The sequence below is a fragment of the Oratosquilla oratoria genome, chromosome 6, assembly GCF_046742065.1.
Source record: "Oratosquilla oratoria isolate Oo_2021 chromosome 6, ASM4674206v1, whole genome shotgun sequence".
NCBI lineage: Eukaryota > Metazoa > Arthropoda > Malacostraca > Stomatopoda > Squillidae > Oratosquilla > Oratosquilla oratoria.
The window spans coordinates 61,117,006-61,140,387 of NC_134782.1; the positions used below are offsets into that span (position 1 = coordinate 61,117,006).

At 44.8% G+C, this 23,382-nt stretch overlaps 1 protein-coding gene across 1 annotated transcript in view; it reads left to right on the top strand.

The window, feature by feature from the left end:
- Nucleotides 1-23,382, top strand: part of LOC143026192 (potassium channel subfamily K member 13-like) — a 199,106-nt gene that overhangs the window by 175,290 nt on the left and 434 nt on the right. The window contains exons 3-6 of the mRNA XM_076186207.1: nucleotides 18,718-18,910; nucleotides 20,266-20,352; nucleotides 21,569-21,712; nucleotides 22,426-22,617. Of these exons, the coding sequence (XP_076042322.1) occupies nucleotides 18,718-18,910; nucleotides 20,266-20,352; nucleotides 21,569-21,712; nucleotides 22,426-22,617 (616 nt within the window). The remainder of the gene's footprint in view (nucleotides 1-18,717; nucleotides 18,911-20,265; nucleotides 20,353-21,568; nucleotides 21,713-22,425; nucleotides 22,618-23,382) is intronic.

Sequence of the window (23,382 nt, forward strand, 5' to 3'; positions counted from 1 at the left end):
TGTATTTTTGCTGAGAAAACAAAATTTTTCGTCAGTTATTTTGCAGCGGAAAAAGTTCCGGAGGTGGGCGATACCTCCGATAAATCGGAAGTTGGAGATAAAATAGCCGAATATGATAACCCTTTTATGAGGGGAATTTCGCCAAAGTACGCTGTATGTCTTTTTACGTTGGAGTTAAAATGTTCTCTACAAGCGCAAACTAAAAAATCAGAGAAAATAAAAACTATATTACCAGAAAAAAAAATGGAATAGTGAAACCAGGCCAATAAATACATACAACATAAGGAATAAAAAAAGAGAGAAGATATAAAAAAATAAATAAATAAAAACACAAAGATAAAGAAGAGAAGAAAAAGGATTTGCCTCCACACACACAAACCCTTTATTAACTCCGCCCACAAAGCCATCGTCGGCTCTTGCTCTTAGTTTGTCTTCGCTTCGCTTCGCTTCGCTTCGCTTCGCTTCGCTTTTATCATTATTTCTTTACGATATCTTGTTCTACACGTGTTCTCTTGCCTTTGTATATACAAGAAGGAAATAGGCAAAAATTGGTTTACTAATAGGGTGGTCGACGAATGGAATAGACTTAGTAACCATGTAGTAAGCGCTGAAACTATCAGTTGTTTTAAAAACGATTAGACATCTTTATGGATGGGGATGACAGGTGGTGATGGATACGGAGCTGCCTAATGTAGGCCTTATGGTCTCTTGCAGTCTCCTTCATTCTTATTTCTTATGTTCTTATACATAAATACATAAGCACACATTTTTTTGCTTAATTAGCGACACCTCTGATATGCGAGTTATTAATCCCTTTAAACCCCGTATGATAAACACCTTAATCTTAATAAGATTAAGACAAACCCAGTCAACGGATATTGTGGTTATCTGACGTTCATCAGCGCACAATGTTTGCATGGAGCTTTAGGTCTCACCCTATCTATCTAATCTACCCACCTCTTTTCGCGCGCGCGCACACACACACACACACACACATACACACACACACACACACACACACATACAAACGCACACACATACATACACAAAAAAAACTCAAACACACACACACACACACACACACACACACACACACACACACACACACACACACACACACACACACACACACACACACACACACACACACACACACACACACACACACACACACGACTCTGTGGCGCGGTTGGTAGAATCACTGGCTGTCACTACGGCGGTCCGGGTTCGAATCCTGCCCAGAGTCTAAATAATTTCAGTATCGCTGCGCTTCGAGTCATTACTCCAACTCTCGTGGGCGGGGAGTTGGGTGTGTGTGTGCGTGTAAGGTCACATCATTACCCATAGATCGGTCATACGAGCTCTGAGCTCTCTTACGGGAAGAAAATAGCTGTCGATCACGAGTCCATACACGTGATCCAAAGACCAAGGACCAAGATGAATACACACATACACACACACACACACACACACACACACACACACACACACACACACACACACACACACACACACACACACACACACACACGTAACAAAACAAAGGACGTAGGTTACTGGGAGAGAATGAAGCTCGAGAAGGTTGCTGGATTTTATTCTGGGTAGTGCGAATGTTGACCTAGGTTGGGTCGGCGGTCGGGCTCCGAGTCTGCCCTAACCACAAAAGTGACCGCGTGGGACTGGGGACGAGCACCGCTGGTTACAAGTACAGAAGAGAACTGAACATGGAGACCAAAACCTGTCTCCTTATATACACACCCTGCGTACCGAAAGGTAGCGAAGGACCCAGCCTCGCGGGAACATGGCTCGGCAGGGCCAAGGTTGTGCTTTCATGAGGATACAAATGCCTGTACTACAGACGTAATATAGGCTTAACCTACACAATAGCAATACCAAGCCGAAAGCCAGCTATTTCTACACAACATATAAATTCCTTGTCCATCCCACTTCTGCAGCGGCGATACTATAAGCCAAAATATCGCGTAGAAGCACATGTGGGGGACTCTGTTCACCACACACACAAACACACCCACACACACACACACACACACACACACACACACACACACACACACACACACACACACACACACACACACACACACACACACACACACACACACACACACACATGGGCGCACACACACACACACACACACACACACACACACACACACACACACACACACACACACACACACACACATGGGCTCACGCACACACACGCACACACACACACACACACACACACACACACATGGGCGCACGCACACACACACATGGGCGCACGCACACACACACAAAAAAAGAGAGAGAGAGATAGAGAGATATAGAGAGAGAGAGAGAGAGAGAGAGAGAGAGAGAGAGAGAGAGAACGAGAGAGAGAGAGAGAGAGAGAGAGAGAGAACGAGAGAGAACGAGAGAGAGAGAGAGAGAGAGAGAGAGAGAGAGAGAGAGAGAGAGAGAGAGAGAGAGAGAGAGAGAGAGAGAGAGAGAGAGAGAGAGAGAGAGAGAGAGAACGAGAGAGAGAGAGAGAGAGAGAGAGAGAGAGAGAGAGAGAGAGAGAGAGAGAGAGAGAGAGAGAGAGAGAGAGAGAGAGAGAGAGAGAGAGAGAGAGGGAGAGAGAGAGAGAGAGAGAGGGGGGAGGGGAGAGAGAAAGAGAGAGAGAGAAAGAGAGGGGGAGAAAGAGAGAGAGGGGGAGAAAGAGAGAGGGGGAGAAAGAGAGAGGGGGAGAAAGAGAGAGGGGGAGAAAGAGAGGGGGAGAAAGAGAGAGGGGGAGAGAGAGAGAGAGAGAGAGAGAGAGAGAGAGAGAGAGAGAGAGAGAGAGAGAGAGAGAGAGAGAGCAAGTAAAGAAGATATGGTAATTGGAGATTAAAAGATAGGATTCGTGAGCATAGAAAATTAAAATCAATTTAACGTACGCGCACACACACACACACGCACACACAGACACACACACACACACACACACACAGACACACACACACACACACACACACACACACACACACACACACACACACACACACACACACACACACACACGTTTAGTAGACATTATCACATAAATTCAAACTTTGAAAGAAAATCACATAATTGATTGTAAAAATGCTTCCATAATGTATAAATCCAATTAGATTTTTAAACGAAGCGTTAGGGAATGGATGTGCCTCTCCAAAAGAAATCATTTTTTAACTTGTCATAAGGTTAATGAACATCTGACCCAACTAATCCTGGAAGAATAACAAAGAGGATTTGATGACTTAGGAAGGGAGGGACGTAGAAAAAGAGAGAGAAAAGGAGAGAGAGAGAGAGAGAGAGAGAGAGAGAGAGAGAGAGAGAGAGAGAGAGAGAGAGAGAGAGAGAGAGAGAGAGAGAGAGAGAGAGAGAGAGAGAGAGAGAGAGAGAGAGAGAGAGAGAGAGAGGGTGGGGGAGAGAGAGTGTGGGGGAGAGAGAGTGTGGGGGAGAGAGAGTGTGGGGGAGAGAGAGGGATGGATAGAGAGGGAGAGAGAGAGAGGGGGAGAGAGAGAGAGGGGGGAGAGAGAGGGAGGGAGAGAGAGGGAGAGAGAGAGAGGGAGGGAGGGAGAGAGAGTGGGGGAGATAAAGAGAGGAGAGAGGAGAGATAGAGGAGCCCGAGAGAGATAGAGATAGAAGAGAGATAGATAGATAGAGATATAGAGATAGATGGAGAGAGAGAGAGAGATAGAGAAAGATGGAGAGAGAGGGAGTTAAAAAAAGAGAATATAGGGGTGCGGACAAAGAGGGAGGAAGAGAAGAAAAGGAAGGGGGAAGGGAGGAGAGAAAGAATGGGAGGGAATAGAAAAAAAAAATAGAAAATGGAGGAAGGAAAGAAGCGAGAAAGAAATTGTGATACGAGAGAGACAAAGAGATCGGTAATGGAAGATGACGTGGAGTGCAATCAGAAGGGAGGGAGGGAGAGGTGGAGGGAAGAGGAGGAAAGGCGAGGGAGGGAGGGAGGGAGGGAGGGATGGAGGAAGGAAGGGAGGAAGGAAGGGAGGAAGGGAGGGAGGAAGGGAGGGAGGGAGGGAGGGAGGAAGGGAGGGAGGGAGGAAAGATGGGAGACAGGGATGGAGGAAGGAAGGGAGGGAGAGAGGGAGGAAGGGAGGGGGGTCGAGAGAAGAAGGAAGGATGGAAGGAGGGAAGGAAGGAAGGAAGGAAGGAAGGGAGGAAGGAAGGAAGGAAGGAAGGGAGGAAGGGAGGGGGGAGGGAGGGAGGAAAGATGGGAGGGAGGAAGGGAGGAAGGAAGGGAGGAATGGAGGAAGGGAGGAAGGAAGGGAGGGGGGAGGGAGGGAGGATAGATGGGAGGGAGGGAGGATAGATGGGAGGGAGGGGAGTAAGGAAGAATGGGAGAGAGAGAGGGAGGGAGGAAGGGAGGGATTACAGATGGGAGGGAGGGAGGGATTAAAGATGGGAGGGAAGAAGGGAGGGAGGATGAGAGAGAAAGAGAGGGAGGGAGGGAAAGAGGAAGGAAGAAAGAAAAGATGGAAGGAATGATGGAAGGAAGGAAGGAGAGGGAGAGAGAGGGAAGAGAGAGGTTAGGGGTGACGAGGGAAGGTGTGAGGGGCGAGGAAAGGGTAAGGGGGTTTGGGAGGAGGGAAGGGGAGGGGTGGGGTGGGAAGGGAGAGGAGGCTGTTGACATCCTTGTCCAGTTCGACGCATGTCATTAGGAGTAATGCTTCCCGTGAGGTTCTCAGCTACATGTTGTGACGCGTCGCCAGGCTCTGCAAGATGGAGGTACCTCAGTGGAAAACATATGCACCATAGTGTGTATTTGTACCGCCGTAATGCGCAGTGGTGACGTCATGATGTGTTGCACATAATGTGCCACGCTAATCACCATGGTATGAAGTAGCACTACTATGGTGTACAATAGTAGCATAATGATAACACCACGTATGTAATGTTTCTACACACTAGAATCCAATAGATTCTCCAATCAATATAATGTACATGTCGCTGTTTTATTTAAGTATTAGTGATCAGATTAACAGCCAATGTATTTTCTTTTCTAATCAAAGGGATGATACATTCCGACACACAGTGAAAAAAAGGGGAAGTTGAAGTCCATTGTGTTCTTGGTGTCCAAAACAGTCCCCAACGTCGTCTCTTGAAGATTTTTTTCTTGGGTTTCAGACATCATCATCAGAAGAAGAAATTTCGAAACTTGAGGAACACAAGAAGAGTAAATTTATGTGGGCCGTGAGAAGATTGAGCGATCTTCCAAAGTGGTTTGTAATGGAGAGGAGAGGAGTGAAGAGGAGAAGAGGAGAAGAAAGAGGAGGTGGAGTAGGAAGTGGGAGAGGAGAAGAGAGGAGGTGGAGGAAGAGGTGCTAGAGGAAGACGATAAATAGGAGATCAAGAAGAAAAAAAGTAGAGGTCGAAGTACAAGTAGAAGTAGAAGGAGACAAGGAGAAGACGACGACAACTACTATAACTTAAGAGGTTGAGACGATAAAGGAAGTAGAAACAAAGAAGGAGGAGAAGGAAAAAGAGGAGGAGGAGGAGAAGAAGGAGGAGGAAGAGAAGGAGGGGAGGAGGAGGAGGAAGAGGAGAGATTCTTCCCTAGTGGCCCAGGAGGGACACATTGTCTGAGAAGCTTTGGTTGAAACTGTCACAAGCAAAAGCGAAAAATATCCGAGTCTTTCCTCGTGAGAGACAAAAGTGACGAGGACGAAGGAGACCTCCAGCGGGAGGTTACGAGTGCCAACTCAGTGCCATGAAGGGGAAAGTGCCACCGACGTACGTCACAGATGGCCCTCTACAGAAGTTCTCCTCTCGGAAAACACGAATATTCTACGACAGTTCGTGTTTTTATAGCACTCACTCATACTCGCCTTCCATGTTCAGTTACTCATCTGCACGCATACATATATACACATACACACACTAACACGATAACATTAACACACACACACGCACATATATACACGCTAGGTATACAGAATATATCTAACCCTCTCATTTGGCACATCAATCACTCTCAAATAATAACTTGACAGGTCCATTACATAGAACATTTTTCTGAAAATAAAGATTGTTTGCTGGGACCCAATTCTCCTGATATTTCATTCACCTTTTTTTTTAAGATTCTTTCACACACTCTGTGCAGGTCAAGGGTACTTGCTTATCATGCGGAGGATCCACTCTACTTTCCCCCTTGTAGGTTGGTGCCACGTTTCCCATTTCCCGGTCCTGGGGCACCTTTTCTTCTTCCAGAGAACATGAAGTCGGTTAATCAATGAAGTGTCACATTGTGCTTTACCTTTTTTTTGTATGTGTGTGTGTCCTGTTTGAGGTCTCTCTCTCTCTCTCTCTCTCTCTCTCTCTCTCTCTCTCTCCCTCTCTCTCTCCCACACACACACAAACAAACACACACTCCTCGGTGGCGCGGTTGGTAGAGTCTTCGATTGTCACTACGGCGGTCCGGGTTCGAATCCTGCCCAGGGCTGAAATAATTTCAGTATCGCTGCGCTGCGAGTCGTTACTCCAACTCTCGTGGGCGGGGAGTTGGGTGTGTGCGTGCGTGCAAGGTCGTCACAGCATTACCCATAGATCGATCATACAAGCTCTGAGCTCTCTTCCGGGAGGGAAATAGCTGTCGATCACGAGTTCAACATGTGATCCAAAACACCACGGTGAATACACACACGCACACACACACAAGAATATAGATAGACTTAGTTGGAATTGTACATGAATTTGAGGATAGGTTTGATAAATTGAAGAGCAGGAGAGAGGACCCAACGAGCCTTGCTCCTTTCCTGTATACTATAATTACATAAATCAAAGTAAACACACACACACACACACACACACACACACACACACACACAAGAATGATTGTTTAGTAAATTTGATCCATTTTACACAATACATTTCCCCATCAACATTAGCTTATTTATGTAACATCCTCTTCCCACTCCTTCCCCGTATTGGCAAAAAAAAAATTACATTTAGCTTATTTGTCGCCAGACGATTTTAATCATCTCCGCGTCACTCCCTCAGTAGAGAAGGGACCGCAGCCTCATTTGGTTGACCTCTTCCGTAGCGGGTGACACCTCTTAGGCCGGTGTCACACCGCCCGGCGCCACCGTTGCGGCTTCTTATTGGCTCCAGCAAACTCTCCCTTATTACGAGTCCTTACACTCGAAAGGTTTTACGAGAGTGTCTGAAGCAGGGGGAGATGGTGGTCGTCGTTATATCAATTCCCGGCTGTCGCCAGGTGATTTTATTAAGGTCATTTGAGCTTACCCTTCATCTGGCTGCATCCGGCGCCGCCGTATAATGTGACACTTTCCTTCCTACATGACTAATTCTCTTCAATATCGTGGTAGCCAACTCGGTGGCAAAGTTGTTTACACTCGATAAAAAAATAAAATAAAAATTGCAGGGATTACACAATGGGGTCTTATAACTTAAAAGTATTATATATATATATATATATATATATATATATATATATATTATATATATTATGTATATATATATATATATATATATATTATATATATATATATATATATATATATATATTAGAAGCTTTGCCAAGGGATTCGAACCCTGACCTGTGCGTGTATATATATATATATATATATATATATATATATATATATATATATATATATATATATATATATATATATATATATATTCGTGTCTTTACAAGAAAAAATATTCTAAGAATGACAATGACAATGTTCGTGTCCATATAATTATAACATTTTTACAAATGATAAATAAATTAATGAAAGTAAACAATGACAACACTCCTGGTCTTAAATATGAAAATATACGTAATTATTCATACCTTCAAAAAAGACAAACATTTCCCCCTCCCCTCATTCCTCCACCCTGTCCCCCCCCCCTCCGTCTCCCCTCCCTCCCCTCCCTTCCAGGTCGATACAGCGTGGAGGTTGCAAAGGGGGGAAGGCCATTCGGCTAACCTCGCCTAGTTGACCTTTTAATGATCAGTTCCACATTCTCGTTTGACCTCGTTTTTTAAAGAAAACGGGGTGGGGCGGCGGTAGTCGAGTGCCCACACTCATGGGGGAGACAGGAGGAGGGGAGAGAGGGGAGGAGGGGAGAGAGGGGAGGAGGGGCGAGAGGGGAGGAGGGGCGAGAGGGGAGGAGGGGCGAGAGGGGAGGAGGGGCGAGAGGGGAGGGTGAGAGTGTGGAGGGGGAGAGGGGAGGAGGGGAAAAGTGGAGGAGGGGGGAAAGGAGAGGAGGGGGAAAGGGGAGGAGGGGGAAAGGAGAAGAGGGGAGAGAGGGGAGGAGGGGAGAGAGGGGAGGAGGGGAGAGAGGGGAGGAGGGGCGAGAGGGGAGGGGATGAGAGGGGAGGAGTAGTAGAGGAGGAAAGGAGGGGGAAGGGGAGGAAGGGGAAGAGGGGGAAAGTGGAGAAGGGGAAAGTGGAGAAGGGGAAAGTGGAGAAGGGGAAAGTGGAGAAGGGGAAAGTGGAGAAGGGTAGGAGGAGGGGAGGAGGAGAGGGGAGGAGGAGAGGGGAGGAGGAGAAGGGGATGGAGAGGAAGGAGGGGAGAGGGGAGGGGAGGGGAGAGGGGAGGGGAGGGGAGGGGAGGGGAGAGGAGAGGAAGGGGAGAGGGGAGTAGGGGGAGAGGGGGAGTAGGGGGAGAGGGGAGGAGGGGGAGAGGGGAGTAGGGGGAGAGGGGAGGAGGGGAGAGGGAAAAGGGGAAGAGGGGAAAAGGGGAAGAGGAGAAAAGGGGGAGAGGGGAGGAAGGAGGGAGAGGAGGAGGGGGAGAGGGGAATAGGGTGAGAGGAGAGGAGTGGAGAGGGGAGGAGTGGGAGAGGGGAGGAGGGGAAGAGGAGAGGAAGGGGAAGAGGGGGAAAGAGAGAGGGGAGGAGGGGGAGAGGGTAGGAAGGGGTAGAGAGGAGGACGTAAGGGGGAGGAGGGTGAGAGGGGAGAAGGGAGGAGAGAGGTGAGAATGGGAAGGAAGTGAGGAGGAGAGGGGATGAGGGAGAGGGATGAGAGTGGGGGAGAAAGTGAGGGGAAGGAGGTGAGAGGAGAGGGGTGGGGAAAGCAAGCAGAGATTGAGATTGGGACGGTGCGATGAGGAGAAGGATGCAAGGAGGAGAGGGAGAGGAAGAGGAAGGGGAGAGTGAGGTGGGGGAGAGGAGACAGTGGAGGGATAAGAACAAGGAGGCGGAAGATGTAGGGAAGGAGGACATGAAGGAGGAGAGGAAAAGGAAGAGGAGGAAGAAGGATGGAAAAGATCAGTTTGGGAAGGGGAGGGGGGAAAGGAAGGGTACGGGGGAGGGAGAGAAGGGGAAAAGGAAGAGGAGTGGGGAAAGAAGGGGAAAGGAAAAGGGAGAGGAGGAGGAAAGAAAGGGGAGGGGAAAGAATGGGAAGTGAAAAAGGAAGAGGAGGAAGGAAGGGAGAGGAGGGGGAAGGGAAATGAGCAAGAAAAGGAGAGGAGGGGGAAAGGAAGGGTTGAGGAATAGAATGGAGAGAGGAAGAGGGGAGGAAGAGGAGAGGGAGAGGAAGAGGAAGGAGAAGGGGAGGGGTGGTATGACCTGTAATCTGTGGTATTGAATGTCTTTCTGTATTGTTTGTATATCATCTTGATGAACTGGGAGAGGAAGTGGAAAAGGAGTTGGAAAAGGAGGAGAAGACGGAAAAGGTGATGGAGGAGGAGGAGGAGGAGGTGGAGGAGGAGGAGGAGGAGGAGGAGGAGGAGGAGGAGGAGGAGGTGGAGGAGGAGGAGGAGGAGGAGGAGGAGGAGGAGGAGGAGGAAATATGTTGGAGAAGGATTGGATTGGATTGAATTATAAAATTCTGGCTCAGAAGCCAAGTACTGCAGCATCAAGGGATATTCAGCGCTGTAAAAAATAAAAGGTCGATGTAATGTCGAAGGCGATGATACTACAAATTAAAATTAAAAACACAATGATTCATATGAGATGGTAATGTTTGACGAGTTTTAGAAATTTGGTTAGGAGGGCTGTATATTACAGCTATCGTCAAGCAAACCCTTCATGGACTTGCCTGTGATTGTACTCTCTCGCCGCTCACGATGGTAACGAATGCATTCTGTTAAAACGTGTTGTACAGTGATGGGAGTTTGAGTTATTGACGAGTTAAACATCATATGAGGACGGAGCCTTTATTTGTACGACGTTTCGCTTATTACAAACAAAGGCTCCGTCCTCATATGGTGTTTAACTCGTCAGTCTTGTCGGCAACTGCTACTTTCCTGAAAAATTTTTGAGTTATGCAACAGAACGGAGCCAGCCGCTCGTCGCCACTTGTCGTCAAGAAACTGTGCGTTAGATATGGATGCCCAATTCGCATTCTAGTTAGTACAATGTCCCTCCTGTTTGGGCTACAGGAGGATTCCCATTTTCCTATAAGGTGATGGATCCCTTTCAGCTCCACCTTATTGGGTAAGGTGCTCCACCTATGCTGCCACTTGTTTTGTATACAGGTGTGTTTGGTTTCCTTAAGGTCGCCATTAGGTACATGGATGGCGGAAGTCTGCTGCAAATCAGCCGCTGCCGATTCTGAAGCTTTATCTGCTCGTTCCATTCCCCATGACGCCGATGTGACCTGGTACCAAACAAAAGCTCACCCTGTTACGTTTTTGCTGGAGAAGGAGAAGGAAGAGAAAGAAGAGAAGAAGGAGAAAGAGGAAGAGGGGGAGGAGGAGAAGGGGATGGTGGAGGAGGAGGAAGATGAGAAAGAGAAGGAGGAGGAAAAAAGGTGTTGGAGAAGGAGAAGGAGAAGGAGAAGGAGAAAGAGAAGGAGAAAGAGAAGTAAGAGGGGGAAGAGAAGAAGAAGAAGGAGGAGAAGGAGGAGGAGGAGGAGGAGGAGGAGGAGGAGGAGGAGGAGGAGGAGGAGGAGGAGGAGGAGGAGGAGGAGGAGGAGGAGGATAATGAGTTGTTGGAGTAGGAAATGAAGAGAAACCTGATGAATTACGACTCACATTAGCTAATAGTTACCCTTGATGTCCTCCTCCTCCTCCTCCTTCCCCTCTTCCTCCTCCTTCTACTCTTCTTCCTCCTTCTTCTCCCCCTCCACCTCCTTCTCCCCCTCCTCCTCCTCCTCTTTCTTTCCCTTCTTCTTCTCCTCCTCCTCCTCCTCCTCCTTCTTCCCCTCCTCCTCTTTCTTCCCCTCCTCCCCTTCTCCCTCTCCTCCTCCTCCTCACTCTCCTACTCCTCCTCGTCGTCCTCCTCCTCCTCCTCGCCCTTTCCCCTCACTTCCTCTACTACTCCTCATCCCTTTCTTCCTTCCACCTCCCTTCCTCCTCTCTCCTCCTCTTCCTCCCCTCCTCCTCTGCTTCCTCAACACAATATCGACAGGTGGGGCTGGCTACGGTGGTTCTAATTCCTGGGGGCATATGTACGTAGCGGACTCACTCAAGTCTCCCTCACTGTCTCAGAAAACTAATGACGTCAGTCCGTCTATTCCTCCGTCAATGTCGGTTTCTGTCAGACGGGTATGGTTGCACAGTCATCCACCTGATCCCCCGATAAGAGACGGAAGTATATAAATGTATATTATCATGTATATATGTGGGAAAACGTGTAAAAACTGACATACACATGTGGCCGCGTGTATACTGATGTATGCATACACATGCGCAAACATAAACACGTACACACACGCGCGCGCGCGCGCTCGCGTGCCACTGCTTCCTTGTGCAATGGTTAGTGTCTCGGGGTCCCACATTTGACGTCCCGAGATCGAGTCACACTTCCAGATTGAAAAATTTCACTTTACCCCTTGAGCAAGGAAATAAAGTATATGCCTGTGTGTGTGTGTGTGTGTGTGTGTGTGTGTGTGTGTGTGTGTGTGTGTGTGTGTGTGTGTGTGTGTGTGTGTGTGTGTGTGTGTGTGTGTGTGTGTGTGTGTGTGTGTGTGTGTGTGTGTGTGTGTGTGTGTGTGTGTGTGTGTGTGTGTGTGTGTGTAAGGTCACAGCAACACCCATATATGAGCTCTGAGCTCTCATTCAGGAATATATATATCAATCATGTAATCAAGACAGTGGTGAATCACACACATACACACACAAACACACACAAATACACACACACAAACGCGCGCGCGCACACATACACAGACGCACACAAATACACACATATGTATATGCTCTCAGTCCACGGCGCTGAAGTTGAAATCTCCGTTTTTTTGTTTTGTTTTTTCGTTTTTTTCCGTTATCAAGAATTTCTTTGACTTTTCACTCGGCTCATCGTTCCCTTCGACTTGTGAAGACTCCAGCGAAGAACGCAGGTTCCTAAGCCCTTGAGAGTCCTTAAGGGATATTACCTGAACTGAATAAAATCGCCTGACGGCATACTGGATATACACAGAAGTGGAGCAAGTTGTTCTAAGGAAGAATAGTACGTTTCGTTCAAGTTGGAGACGTATTAGAAAAGGAATCGTAGGAAATAATTGTTGTACCTTAGGCTATCCATCTACTCACACATAGACATGCGCATTCATGACAACAGGATATCCACAAAAGCCTCTGTACATTGACAAACCATATTGCCATATTGCACAAATTTACGTAACATTGCATTAACATTCACGCGCCATTTACATTCATAATTCTCGCTAGTGTATATATCGCATGTATTTTACATGTAACTTAGAGATTAAAACTGCTTTTAAAACATATTTTTAGTCTCTGAACTTGCAAATATTAGACATTATTTGAAACAAGAAAAAGTTAGATTAAGAAAAAACTAATTTAGTGAACTTTGAGAAGTATGAATAAACTTTACATCGGTAAGCAAACATTCTACATCAAGTAAAAATAAACAGACTGATTTATGTTTTATTTCTAAGAAACCTATAATTTCTGGGACTCAGAATAGATTTCTGTTTCATATAAATATCCTCTGGGAAGGGCAGACTCCCTAAATTACGAGCATAGAGGTAAAAATAGCCAAGTAAATAAAGTATTAAAAGAATCAAGTCAAATAAGGAAAAGGAGAATAGAATATTACTTGGAGTTGGAAAAGGAGCACGGAAGTAGTGATTTAGGTCCGCAATGCAATGAGTAGTGACGTCACCCTGTGACGTCATGATTGGCTCTCGGGTCGACATCACAAACAAGGCAGATAAATAACGAGGTCACAAACAAATCTAGGTCACAAACTAGGTCACGCTAACGAAGATTTATGGGGATGTAGCCGGAACGTGATGTTTAGATTATTCGCAGACCAAAATGAATGTGCAATCAAGAAGAGTTTTTATTTCATAGTGTTTGTCATTTTTTTTTTTTTTTTTTTTTTTTTTTACTTTTCGCTACACTGATAAGTATTAGGTACTTGATAAACCTCGTATGAACGAAACATTTCGCAAGTAAGGATTTCGTCCTCCCATAGTGCCTTTCCTGGGCAGTTTGTCGGCAGGTGCCTCTCTCTCTGATTTTTGGCCAAAGCCAAATGACTTCGTTCAGTTTTAAGACTTCTCCCATTGAAATGGTTACTAAAAATGAATTGAACGACGGATGAATATGAATTAAAACGAAATTTTCTGGCTTGGCACAGGTTCTCCTGGCTTATATCAACCGATTTCATTCACTTTAGTGCTGGATAACGAGCTAAAGGAGAAACTAGAAAACGTTAGAACACTTTGATCTGAAGAAAATGGGCTGACGTTGGCTAGAAAATGGTTCATATGTTTATTGTCACATTTAGGGGAAGAAAGGAACAAGTGATTAAGTTTATTTCCTCTTCTTCTTTTCATTTCTCCCTTCCCTTTTCTTCCTTCTCCCCTTTTCCTCCTCCCCTCTTCCCTGTCCCGCCTCCCATCTTCCTCTTCCCTCATTATTCGGTCCTCTCCCTTGTTCTCTCTCCTCTTTGTCCTCTTCTTTCTCTTCTTAATTTTCCTCAACCTCCCCCTTCTCATCTTGTTACCTCTCATTTACCTTCTCTTTTACCTTCTCGGAATATAGTAAAACCTTGTAGAAGAGTTTCCAGTAAAAAAAAAAAAAAAAAAAAAAAAAAAAAAATGTAAATAAAATAAAAAACTAATAAGAAATAAAAAAAGATAAATAAAAAAATATCACATATTTTAAAGGCAATACAAAGTTGATAGAGATGCTGGCACCAGTCTGAAGACCGAGTACCAGCCCCTCGGGGTCGTATTTCCAGACTGAGGCGAGGGTGTTGGATTTAGAATACGAGTAACGGTAGGGAGATGATTTTCTTGGACGTCCATCAGGCAAGGCCGCTACTTGTCGTTGGGTACATATACAAGTAAATATCATAATAAATATAATGATCAATAATATGGCAATAAGAAAATAAATATTAATACCGATAAAAGCAAGAAAACATATAATCTAGATAATAGTGAGACTCCTAGTATGTAAAATATAACAAGAAATATTCTACAGTTAATGTTTAGTTGCGATAAAATGCTCAATGTGGCTGCACACTAGGTATTTCTCGCTAACATGCTACTTGCTTTTGCTATTTTGCTGGAGTAGAAACAACTTCGGTTATGGTCTTTTGTTTTTTGAATTTCCAAATGTCAAATTACTTTTGCATCATAGAGTCGAAAGCTGAATGACCAACTAAAAGAAGCTAAATCTAGAATACGAATGTTAGACACAGAATATTGTTGAGATGTTCTTACGGAAGTCTAGAATATTACAAAACGAAGTAGCAAAACCCAGTAGCATGCTAGCGAGAAATGTCTAGTGTACCACCATCTTTAGTATGGGAGGCCGAAGCCGTCACCTTTGCCTAGTGTGCTTGGGTAGTCAGACTAAGTTCAGATCATGAATAGTTAATTGTGACCGAAACCGGATATTTTGCGCAATCGAGTCTGGATAGGAACAGACAATGCGATCGGATAATGATCTGGTTTGAAGTCAGACACTTGGTCGCATTGCAGAAATTGGAGTCCGATTGATTCGAAGCCAATGCATAGTGGATGAGGGTAATGGCATTATGATAGATCTTGTTGGAGAAGATAACGCCTCTTTGTGTGTTTGTGTGTGTGTGTGCGCGTGGACAAGTATGCATGGTGGACGATATATGTACATATATATATATATATATATATATATATATATATATATATATATATATGTGTGTGTGTGTGTGTGTGTGTGTACATATATATAAAAGTATATATAATGTATATATGTATATATATATATGTATATATATATATATATATGTATATATATATATATATGTACACACACACAATTATATATATATATATATATATATATACATATATGCAAAGAAATCACAATGAGTACGTAATTAAATATATTTCCAGAAACTACGGGGAAATGAACTAGGATGACCGAACCTTGTTGTCCATTTAAGACATCTTCAAGGGTACATGTACCATCTAAAATGTCTCAACATATTAATATATATACAACAAACCAATAAAAAATATTGATCGTCTTCTTTCTAATGCTTTTTAGAAATCTGTCTGTCACAAAAACTAGTGAAGCTATAATTTTTTTAAAGTGTACACGGACTTTATGGACACCCTGTATTTCATTTCGCTGTGGTTTCTGCAAATATGTACACCAAAAATTGCACGATTGTGTTAATGCACAATGTAGCCTTTAAGTACCAAGTATCTACCTTACTCCCGAGCGAAGCCCTGATGACAAAAGTCTTACAGAGCTTCAATATGAATCCTACCTCTCTTGTTTCAACTCAAATTTTAAAAACAGAATTTCCCCCCCCCCCACCTTCTTCCCCCTCCACTCCAACCTTCCCTCTCTCCCTCCCATTCCACCTTTCACTCTCCTCCTCCCTCTCTCTCCTCCTCTTCCTTTCCCTAACCTCTCCCCTTCCTTCCTCCTTCCGTTTCTCTCCTTTCTTCCTCTGTGTTCTCCCTCTCTCCTCTTCCTCCGATCTTCTTGTCATTTTCCTCCTCCCTTCTTCCCTCACACACGCACTGCCACATTACTCACTTCATCAATGCAAACTCTCCCCAAGAGAAATATATATATATATATATATATATATATATATATATATATATAGAGAGAGAGAGAGAGAGAGAGAGAGAGAGAGAGAGTGAGAGAGAGAGAGAGAGAGAGAGAGAGAGAGAGAGAGAGAGAGAGAGAGGGGGGGGGATGAGAGGAGAGAGACAGGAGACAGGAGAGAAAGAGAGAGGTAGAGAAAGAGAAAGAAAAAGACAGACAAACAGACAGACAGAGAGAATTAATTAGTCTCATTTCCCTGTGTCACATGACATAACCAAGAATCACGAACTCGTCATTAAAGTCTTTAACGTCAGCATGAAGAACGTTCTGGGCTTGCGACCAAATTACCTGAAGTTCACAGAAAATATTCCGGATCAAACGAGCTTCTGATAGGATCCTTTAGGTGTCCAAAGGATCCCGGAAACAGTCTCGGAGGATTCCCGGACGATCACCGGGTCGTGAAGGTGTTCCTTCAGAGTCCTTTCGGTTTGCATTCCGAAGTTGAGTCACTTGGCCTTGTCTTGGGTCTCACGCTCAAAGAGTCGCCCATTCTTCTAGAAGGACTCGTCCTAGAGAAGGTGCACGACCTCGTTAGTCGGTACAAGTCACTGCTGGTGAAGTTAGCGAGAACTTCTTCTTGACCTAAAGTGGGTAGATAATGTTCGCTTCGTCCGAAGACGGAGTCCAAGAATCCACGAATTTTACTTCACGCTAACTGCACATGTTTTGCTAACCTTCCATTTGTGTTAACCTTGCTTTTGGCGCAGTTGTCGATGAACCTGGTTACAGTCCCTTTCGCCATTCACAAGTCTGACTTCGATTCCAGATTCTCTAACGACTCCATCTAACTCATGATGTTCTCTGCATTCCCCATCCGCTTCTCCTCAAAGAAACGGATCCTTCCTAATCGCTCGACAATTTGTCATAACTCTTCGTCTATTGACCTTTACTTCCTTGTCTTCCGAACGAAGCTTAGCATTTGCCGCCTCCCAAGAAAGTAGGTCACTCGCTCGTGACTACACTGAATGTCATCGAGATGCCCCATCTGCCCTTGACCTGGTGAATTTCAAATGAGAACAGACTCTACATCGTTATTTACAAGACCATCGAGACTTACAAGACCAGATGCTGCAGAAACATGTGGATTCGCTACCTCCCGACCTCCTACATATTTAGGCCTTAAGCACACTGGCGACTTTGTAGAGCCACAAGTGGCTGCGTTTTGTGGCGGGGATATTTTCTCCCATAGGTTCCCATTGTTTTCAAGCTTTGCCGATCACACCCACCAAGTGTGATCGGCAAAGCTTGAAAACAATGGGAACCTATGGGAGAAAATATCCCCGCCACAAAACGCAGCCACTTGTGGCTCTACAAAGTCGCCAGTGTGCTTAAGGCCTAAAGAAGGAAATATGCAAGAACTGAGTTACCAATAGAGTGGTTAACGAATGGAATAGACTTAGTAACCTTGATATAGTGAGAGCTCAAACTATTGGTTGTTTTAAGAAACGGTTAGACAACTTTATGGATGGGGATGATAGGTGGTAATGGACAAAGTCTCCTTCATTCTTATGTTCTGTATTCTTACATTCCTGGTTCCATCCTCTAGCCCTTGACCTGAGGTGATAAGGCAGCGTGCTGCCAAGACAACCCGGAAGGAACCAAAATTACACTACACCAGTGGTTCCAAACGGGCAGTTTGATTTTTTAGGGGGGCAATTTGATTTTTAGGTGTTTTGGTACTGAAAGTCTATGTTCTTGTGATCTATTAGCCGTATTTTTCCAATAAATAAAAATGTAGCAATCACACATTTATTTCATTCATCATTCTGTCTTCGGTTTTCAAACTACCCCCGATTGCATTGCCAATTTGTTGCTCAGAACTTTGTCTTATTTCATTTTTCGTTTCCGTGGATGCCATGTTGTTTTGAAGTTTGTTTATGTCTATGATTTAACAAACTTTAACTTTAGATTTTAAGTGGAAAATAAAAGTTTAGAAATTAGATCAAAGTATTGGTGTTTTTAGCTTCTTCGCCTGAAACGGAATTTAATTTTAAACAAGAATTATACATCACCACATGGAGGTGGGGGACATCAGGATTCTAGAGGTGATAAGGTGGGCCATGGCCAATCTTTTTTTAGGAAACACTGCCCTACACCCTCACCTACCCGTCCACCACATCCCGGTCTGGAGGAGACGTCCTTTGAAGTGACAGGACCCCCTTCCCCTCCTCCCCTCCTCGTCTCCTCCTCTCCTCCATCCCCTTCTGCCAACCTCCCTTGTCTCACACCAGAAGCACCGATGTGAGTGGCATCCTCAGACGTAGAAAACACAGACTGTCCGTGTACTAGACTTCGTCCCTTGACTCTCTGGTGCCTGGTCCTCCATTCGCACTCTTCAGGTCAGCCTTAATGCTACCTCAAGCTTCCGGAGGTCTAAGTATTGAAACGCCAGTGACCTTACATGATCGCATCTATGTCCACGCTGTCATCGCTCCCCTGCAGAGAACAACTTTACAGTGCCGTCTCTAATTTCCATACACTCCTCAATAGCATCATAAAAAGTTTAATATTTTATTCGAGATAGAAAGATATATTGGAGAGAGAGAGAGAGAGAGAGAGAGAGAGAGAGAGAGAGAAACAAGGCAACCGCTTATTCCCATAATACCATCATCTCCCCTTTCCTTCCGCCCTTGCTTCCTCATAAACGATGTCTCATCGACTTCGCCCGATCCTCCGTCACTTAATGACCCGGCTCCTCTCCTTACAGGGCGCGCCATGAGCGGAGGGTCCGCCAGCGGTCGGCGGCGGAGGGTCAGCGAAGGGCCTCCGAGGTTTCTCTGGACAGGGACGCTGCGGAGGGCAGCCTCGACGCCTGGAAACCGTCCGTTTACTGGGTCATGTTCTACCTCAGCGTCGCCTCCCTCATCGTGGCTCTCCTGGGAGCCGTCATGTACATGCAGGTGAGTGAGCAAGGGCCGAAGGTTGGTGTCTCTGTATCCATCAGAAGTGCGGCGAGGTAAGATGCTAGCAATAAAACATATGTGTGTGTGTGTGTGTGTGTGTGTGTGTGTGTGTGTGTGTGTGTGTGTGTGTGTGTGTGTGTGTGTGTGTGTGTGTGTGTGTGTGTGTGTGTGTGTGTGTGTGTATGTGTGTGCGTGTATGTGTGTGCGTGTTTCTGTGTCTGTGTGTGTCTGTGTTTGTGTGTGTATGTGTCTGTGTTTCTGTGTCTGTGTGTGTATGTGTCTGTGTGTGCATGTGTCTGTATGTGTGTGTGTGTGTGTGTGTGTGTGTGTGTGTGTGTGTGTGTGTGTGTGTGTGTATATGTGTGTGTGTGTGTGTGTGTATGTGTGTGTATGTGTGTGTATGTGTGTGTATGTGTGTGTGTGTGTGTGTGTGTGTGTGTGTGTGTGTGTGTGTGTGTGTGTGTGTGTGTGTGTGTGTGTGTGTGTGTGTGTGTGTGTGTGTGTGTGTGTGTGTGGGTGTGGGTGGGTGTATGTGTGTGTATGTGTGTGTATGTGTGTGTATGTGTGTGTGTCTATGTGTGCGTGTTTTTGTGTCTGTATGCGTGTGTGTCTGTGTGTGCGTGTTTTTGTGTGTGTGCGCGTGTGTATGTGTGTGTCTATTTGTGTCTGTGTGGATGCCTGTGTCCTTTACATTGTTCTGTATCATTATCTTAAGTGTTAATCTGCATGTTTCTATATGTTTTTACACTATAAGTCACACGTAGTACTCGTGCTCTACCTAATGCCCCAAAGAAAGCAAAAGATCTGCTGAACGTGTGTTTTATAGCTTAGATCCTAAAACATCTTTTTTACGCCTGATGGATGCTTATTTGTTTCAGTAAGGTTGATAAACCTAATTCATCATCGTTCTGTCGACGTAGTACTTGTTCAAAAAATGTTCCATATATATCCCATGCACTACAATACCTACGACATGCCAAACACCCAATCAAAATGTTTGTTGATTATATAAATATTTTTCACATATATCCAATAGACTTGACAACATATTCAGTACGCCCTGTGCCGTAACAGACCACAAGATTCCCTAAAACATTTCGCTGTTACGAAGTCGAAGTCAAGATAAACGATGAGGCCAGACAATCAGACCCAGGCTCCTCTCCACACCACTCTAAACTTGTTCAACCTAATGAAGAAACGAAGAGGCTTGTGTTCGTTTTCCTGGCCAATGACGCGGTCTTTGGTTTTATTTCGTTCGGGGAGACCGAAAAGAAACGATGGGTTCTGGCCAAGGAAAGCCTCATCTATGTGCACAGCGTTACCCTAATACTGGTTACCCGTTACTTCTTCAGGTTGAGGAATGGTCCTACAGCGATGCTGTCTACTTCTGTTTCGTCTCCTTCGCAACCATCGGCTTCGGAGACTTCGTGGCAGCACAGGTACGAACTCAAAATGGGGACCGGCGGGTGGGCTCATGTTTAGACAACTGAGGGGGAGTTTCCATCAGCTTAACCACTTCGGTACGATGACTTCTACGTGGGCGTCATCAGGCGCGATTGGCTACACGAGGATGCCGATGTCAGCGTTTTGATTATATATTTTGTACTTACAAAGAATTACAAAGGCGGAGCATGCCGACAGGAGACCTTTTGGTCCATATCTAGGTCGGATGCGAAAAAAATCATAATGATAAAATAATAAATAAAAACTATAATAATGTAAATAACAAATACATAAATAAATGTATAGGTATAGTTAAATAATAAACAAACAGGTAAATAGTAAATAATAATAAATTGACATATAACTAATAATAGATAAAAATCAAAGACAAATAACAAAACAAATAAACAAATAATATAAAATAAATTATAATCATTACAGCATCTTGCTTAGGTGTTTATCTAAATGATTCTTAAAGCTTCGAAATGAACTACATTGCACTACCTGTGCAGGAAGTTTATTCCATTCATTAACTACACGGTTGGCAAAGTTGTTTCTACCTACTTCCAAATTGAATCTATTTCCGGACAGTTTGAGACCATTGTTTCTTGTTTGATTCTCATTCAATGTGAAAATTTGGTCACTTTTGATGTTGTCAATTCCCTTTAGAGTCTACGCATTTTTAGGGAAAATAGATTCATATGTTTTAGTCGATTTTCGTATGATTTATTTTTGATATTTGGAATCAGATTTGTGGCTCGCCGTTGTACTCTTTCTAGTCTGTCAATGTCTTTGATGAGATTCGGTGACCATACGGAAACAGCATATTCCAAATGTGGACGAACTAACGATTTATATAGCTTGTTAATGAGTGATGGACTTGTGCATGAATTGCCCTCGGATTCTGTGAGCTGGTTTGATCACGTTTTCTGTGTTTCATACGAGTATTACTCAGAGTAAAAGAGAACAAGTAATACAACAGTGACTTTATATTTTATAATACGAGTCGTGTGATGCATCGTACATATGGCAGCCGATGCTGCGCCTGAGAATTTGACTCGTACTGAAGTGGTTAATAACAATAAAAAACAACGAAGCCAGCAACAACTGCAATGACAATAAATTATATTAGTAATAAAAACAATACTGATAATAAGATTAGTTACATAATACCTAGACTCAGTAACAACTCTTCATCTCCGTTCATTACAGCACCCTAACCAGTACTATGGGTCCGGGTTGCACGCCTACCGGTTTGCCAACATTCTGTTCCTGGTGTTGGGATGCTGTTGCATCTACTCACTCTTCAATGTCATTTCCATCATCATCAAGCAGTTCCTCAACTGGATCATCAAGGTGAGAAGTCGCGACTTAGTTTCTTCTTTTTCTGTGTCTAAGTCACTCTTTCATCGTGTGTGTGTGTGTGTGTGTGTGTGTGTGTGTGTGTGTGTGTGTGTGTGTGTGTGTGTGTGTGTGTGTGTGTGTGTGTGTGTGTGTGTGTGTGTGTGTGTGTGATTCACCATGGTCTTGGATTACGGGTTGGACTCGTGATCGACAGCTATTTCCCTCCCGGAAGAGAGCTCAGAGTTCATATGACTTGATCTATGAGTAATGCTGTGATCTTACTTACACACACACACACACACACACACACACACACACACACACACACACACACACACACACACACACACACACACACACACACACACACACACACACACACAATTCCCCGCCCATGAGAGTTAGAGTAACGACTCGCAGAGCAGCGATACTGAAATTAATTCTGCCCTCGGTGGGATTCGAAAACGGACCTCCGTAGTGGCAACCGGGACCTCTACTAACCGCACCACGAGTCGTGTGTGTGTGTGTGTGTGTGTGTGTGTGTGTGTGTGTGTGTGTGTGTGTGTGTGTGTGTGTGTGTGTGTGTGTGTGTGTGTGTGTGTGTGTGTGTGTGTGTGCGTGCGTGCCCTATATACCATCCAGCTCCCGACTCGCTATGCATCTCTACCGTTCTCCGTCTCCACACCTCACATACGGACCTAACCTCCCCTCCCTCCTCACAACAGCGTATGGTCCTATGCTGCACCGGCGGCCACTGTATTCCGGCACCACGACGGAACGCCGTTACACCCGGACGCTCCGATCGGCACCGGATCAAGCGCATCGAGGGTGACATTGATTCTGTCTACGGTTCGGAAACGGAGAGGAAGCTCTCCGGGGAGATGGTATCCATGAGAGAGTACATCAAGTCAAACAAGGTAAGTCGAGGGCGCGAACTGTGCCCCCCTTTATTGCGTATAGTATCAATTCTACAGCAACGATGGTCTAAAAAACAAAACAGCGGCTTGCCGCGACTAACAGGGTTTTACCCTACCAAGGGGTTTTCTCTTACCACGGCGCGGGAATGGGATGGTGGCGAGTCTATTGACCTTTATTGACCTTTTTCTGATAACACCAGAAGGCCTGGTCTTGATTTAGAGAATCCTTGCGGCTAAACACAAGCGCGTAGTTTTCCTTTCACAAACATACCTTACGGTGAAGATTAATTCATGTATGAAATATATATATGTGCGCTCAGCAACGAATAAAGTTTGCATAGTGATATTCAAAACGGGAAACGCAATTTTTGTGTTCCGCTGTACTGTACACTAAGTCTTCTAAGAAAAAAAAGGTCTTGAAAAAGATTAGGAGAGTCTCAAAAAGGCTTGATAAAGGAGTCTTTGCAATGGGATACTGGAGGGAAAACTGGAAAAGAAGCCTGAAGTACGATCCTGAAATAGAAGCCTGAATTAGGATCCTGGAAAGAAGCCTGAAATAGGATCCTGGAAAAGTCTCTTTGGATAGGTTCTTTAAGGTCTTAGAGATCTCGAAAAATCTCCTGGAAGAGAGAGGGTCTTTGAAGAATTCTAGGAAAGAAGTCCTCGAAATGGATTTCGAAAATACAATTAGATTAATGAAATTCTTTCCACCCATATCATGTACATTACAGTTAGGTAATCCCCCCCCCCATCTATTCCATTGCA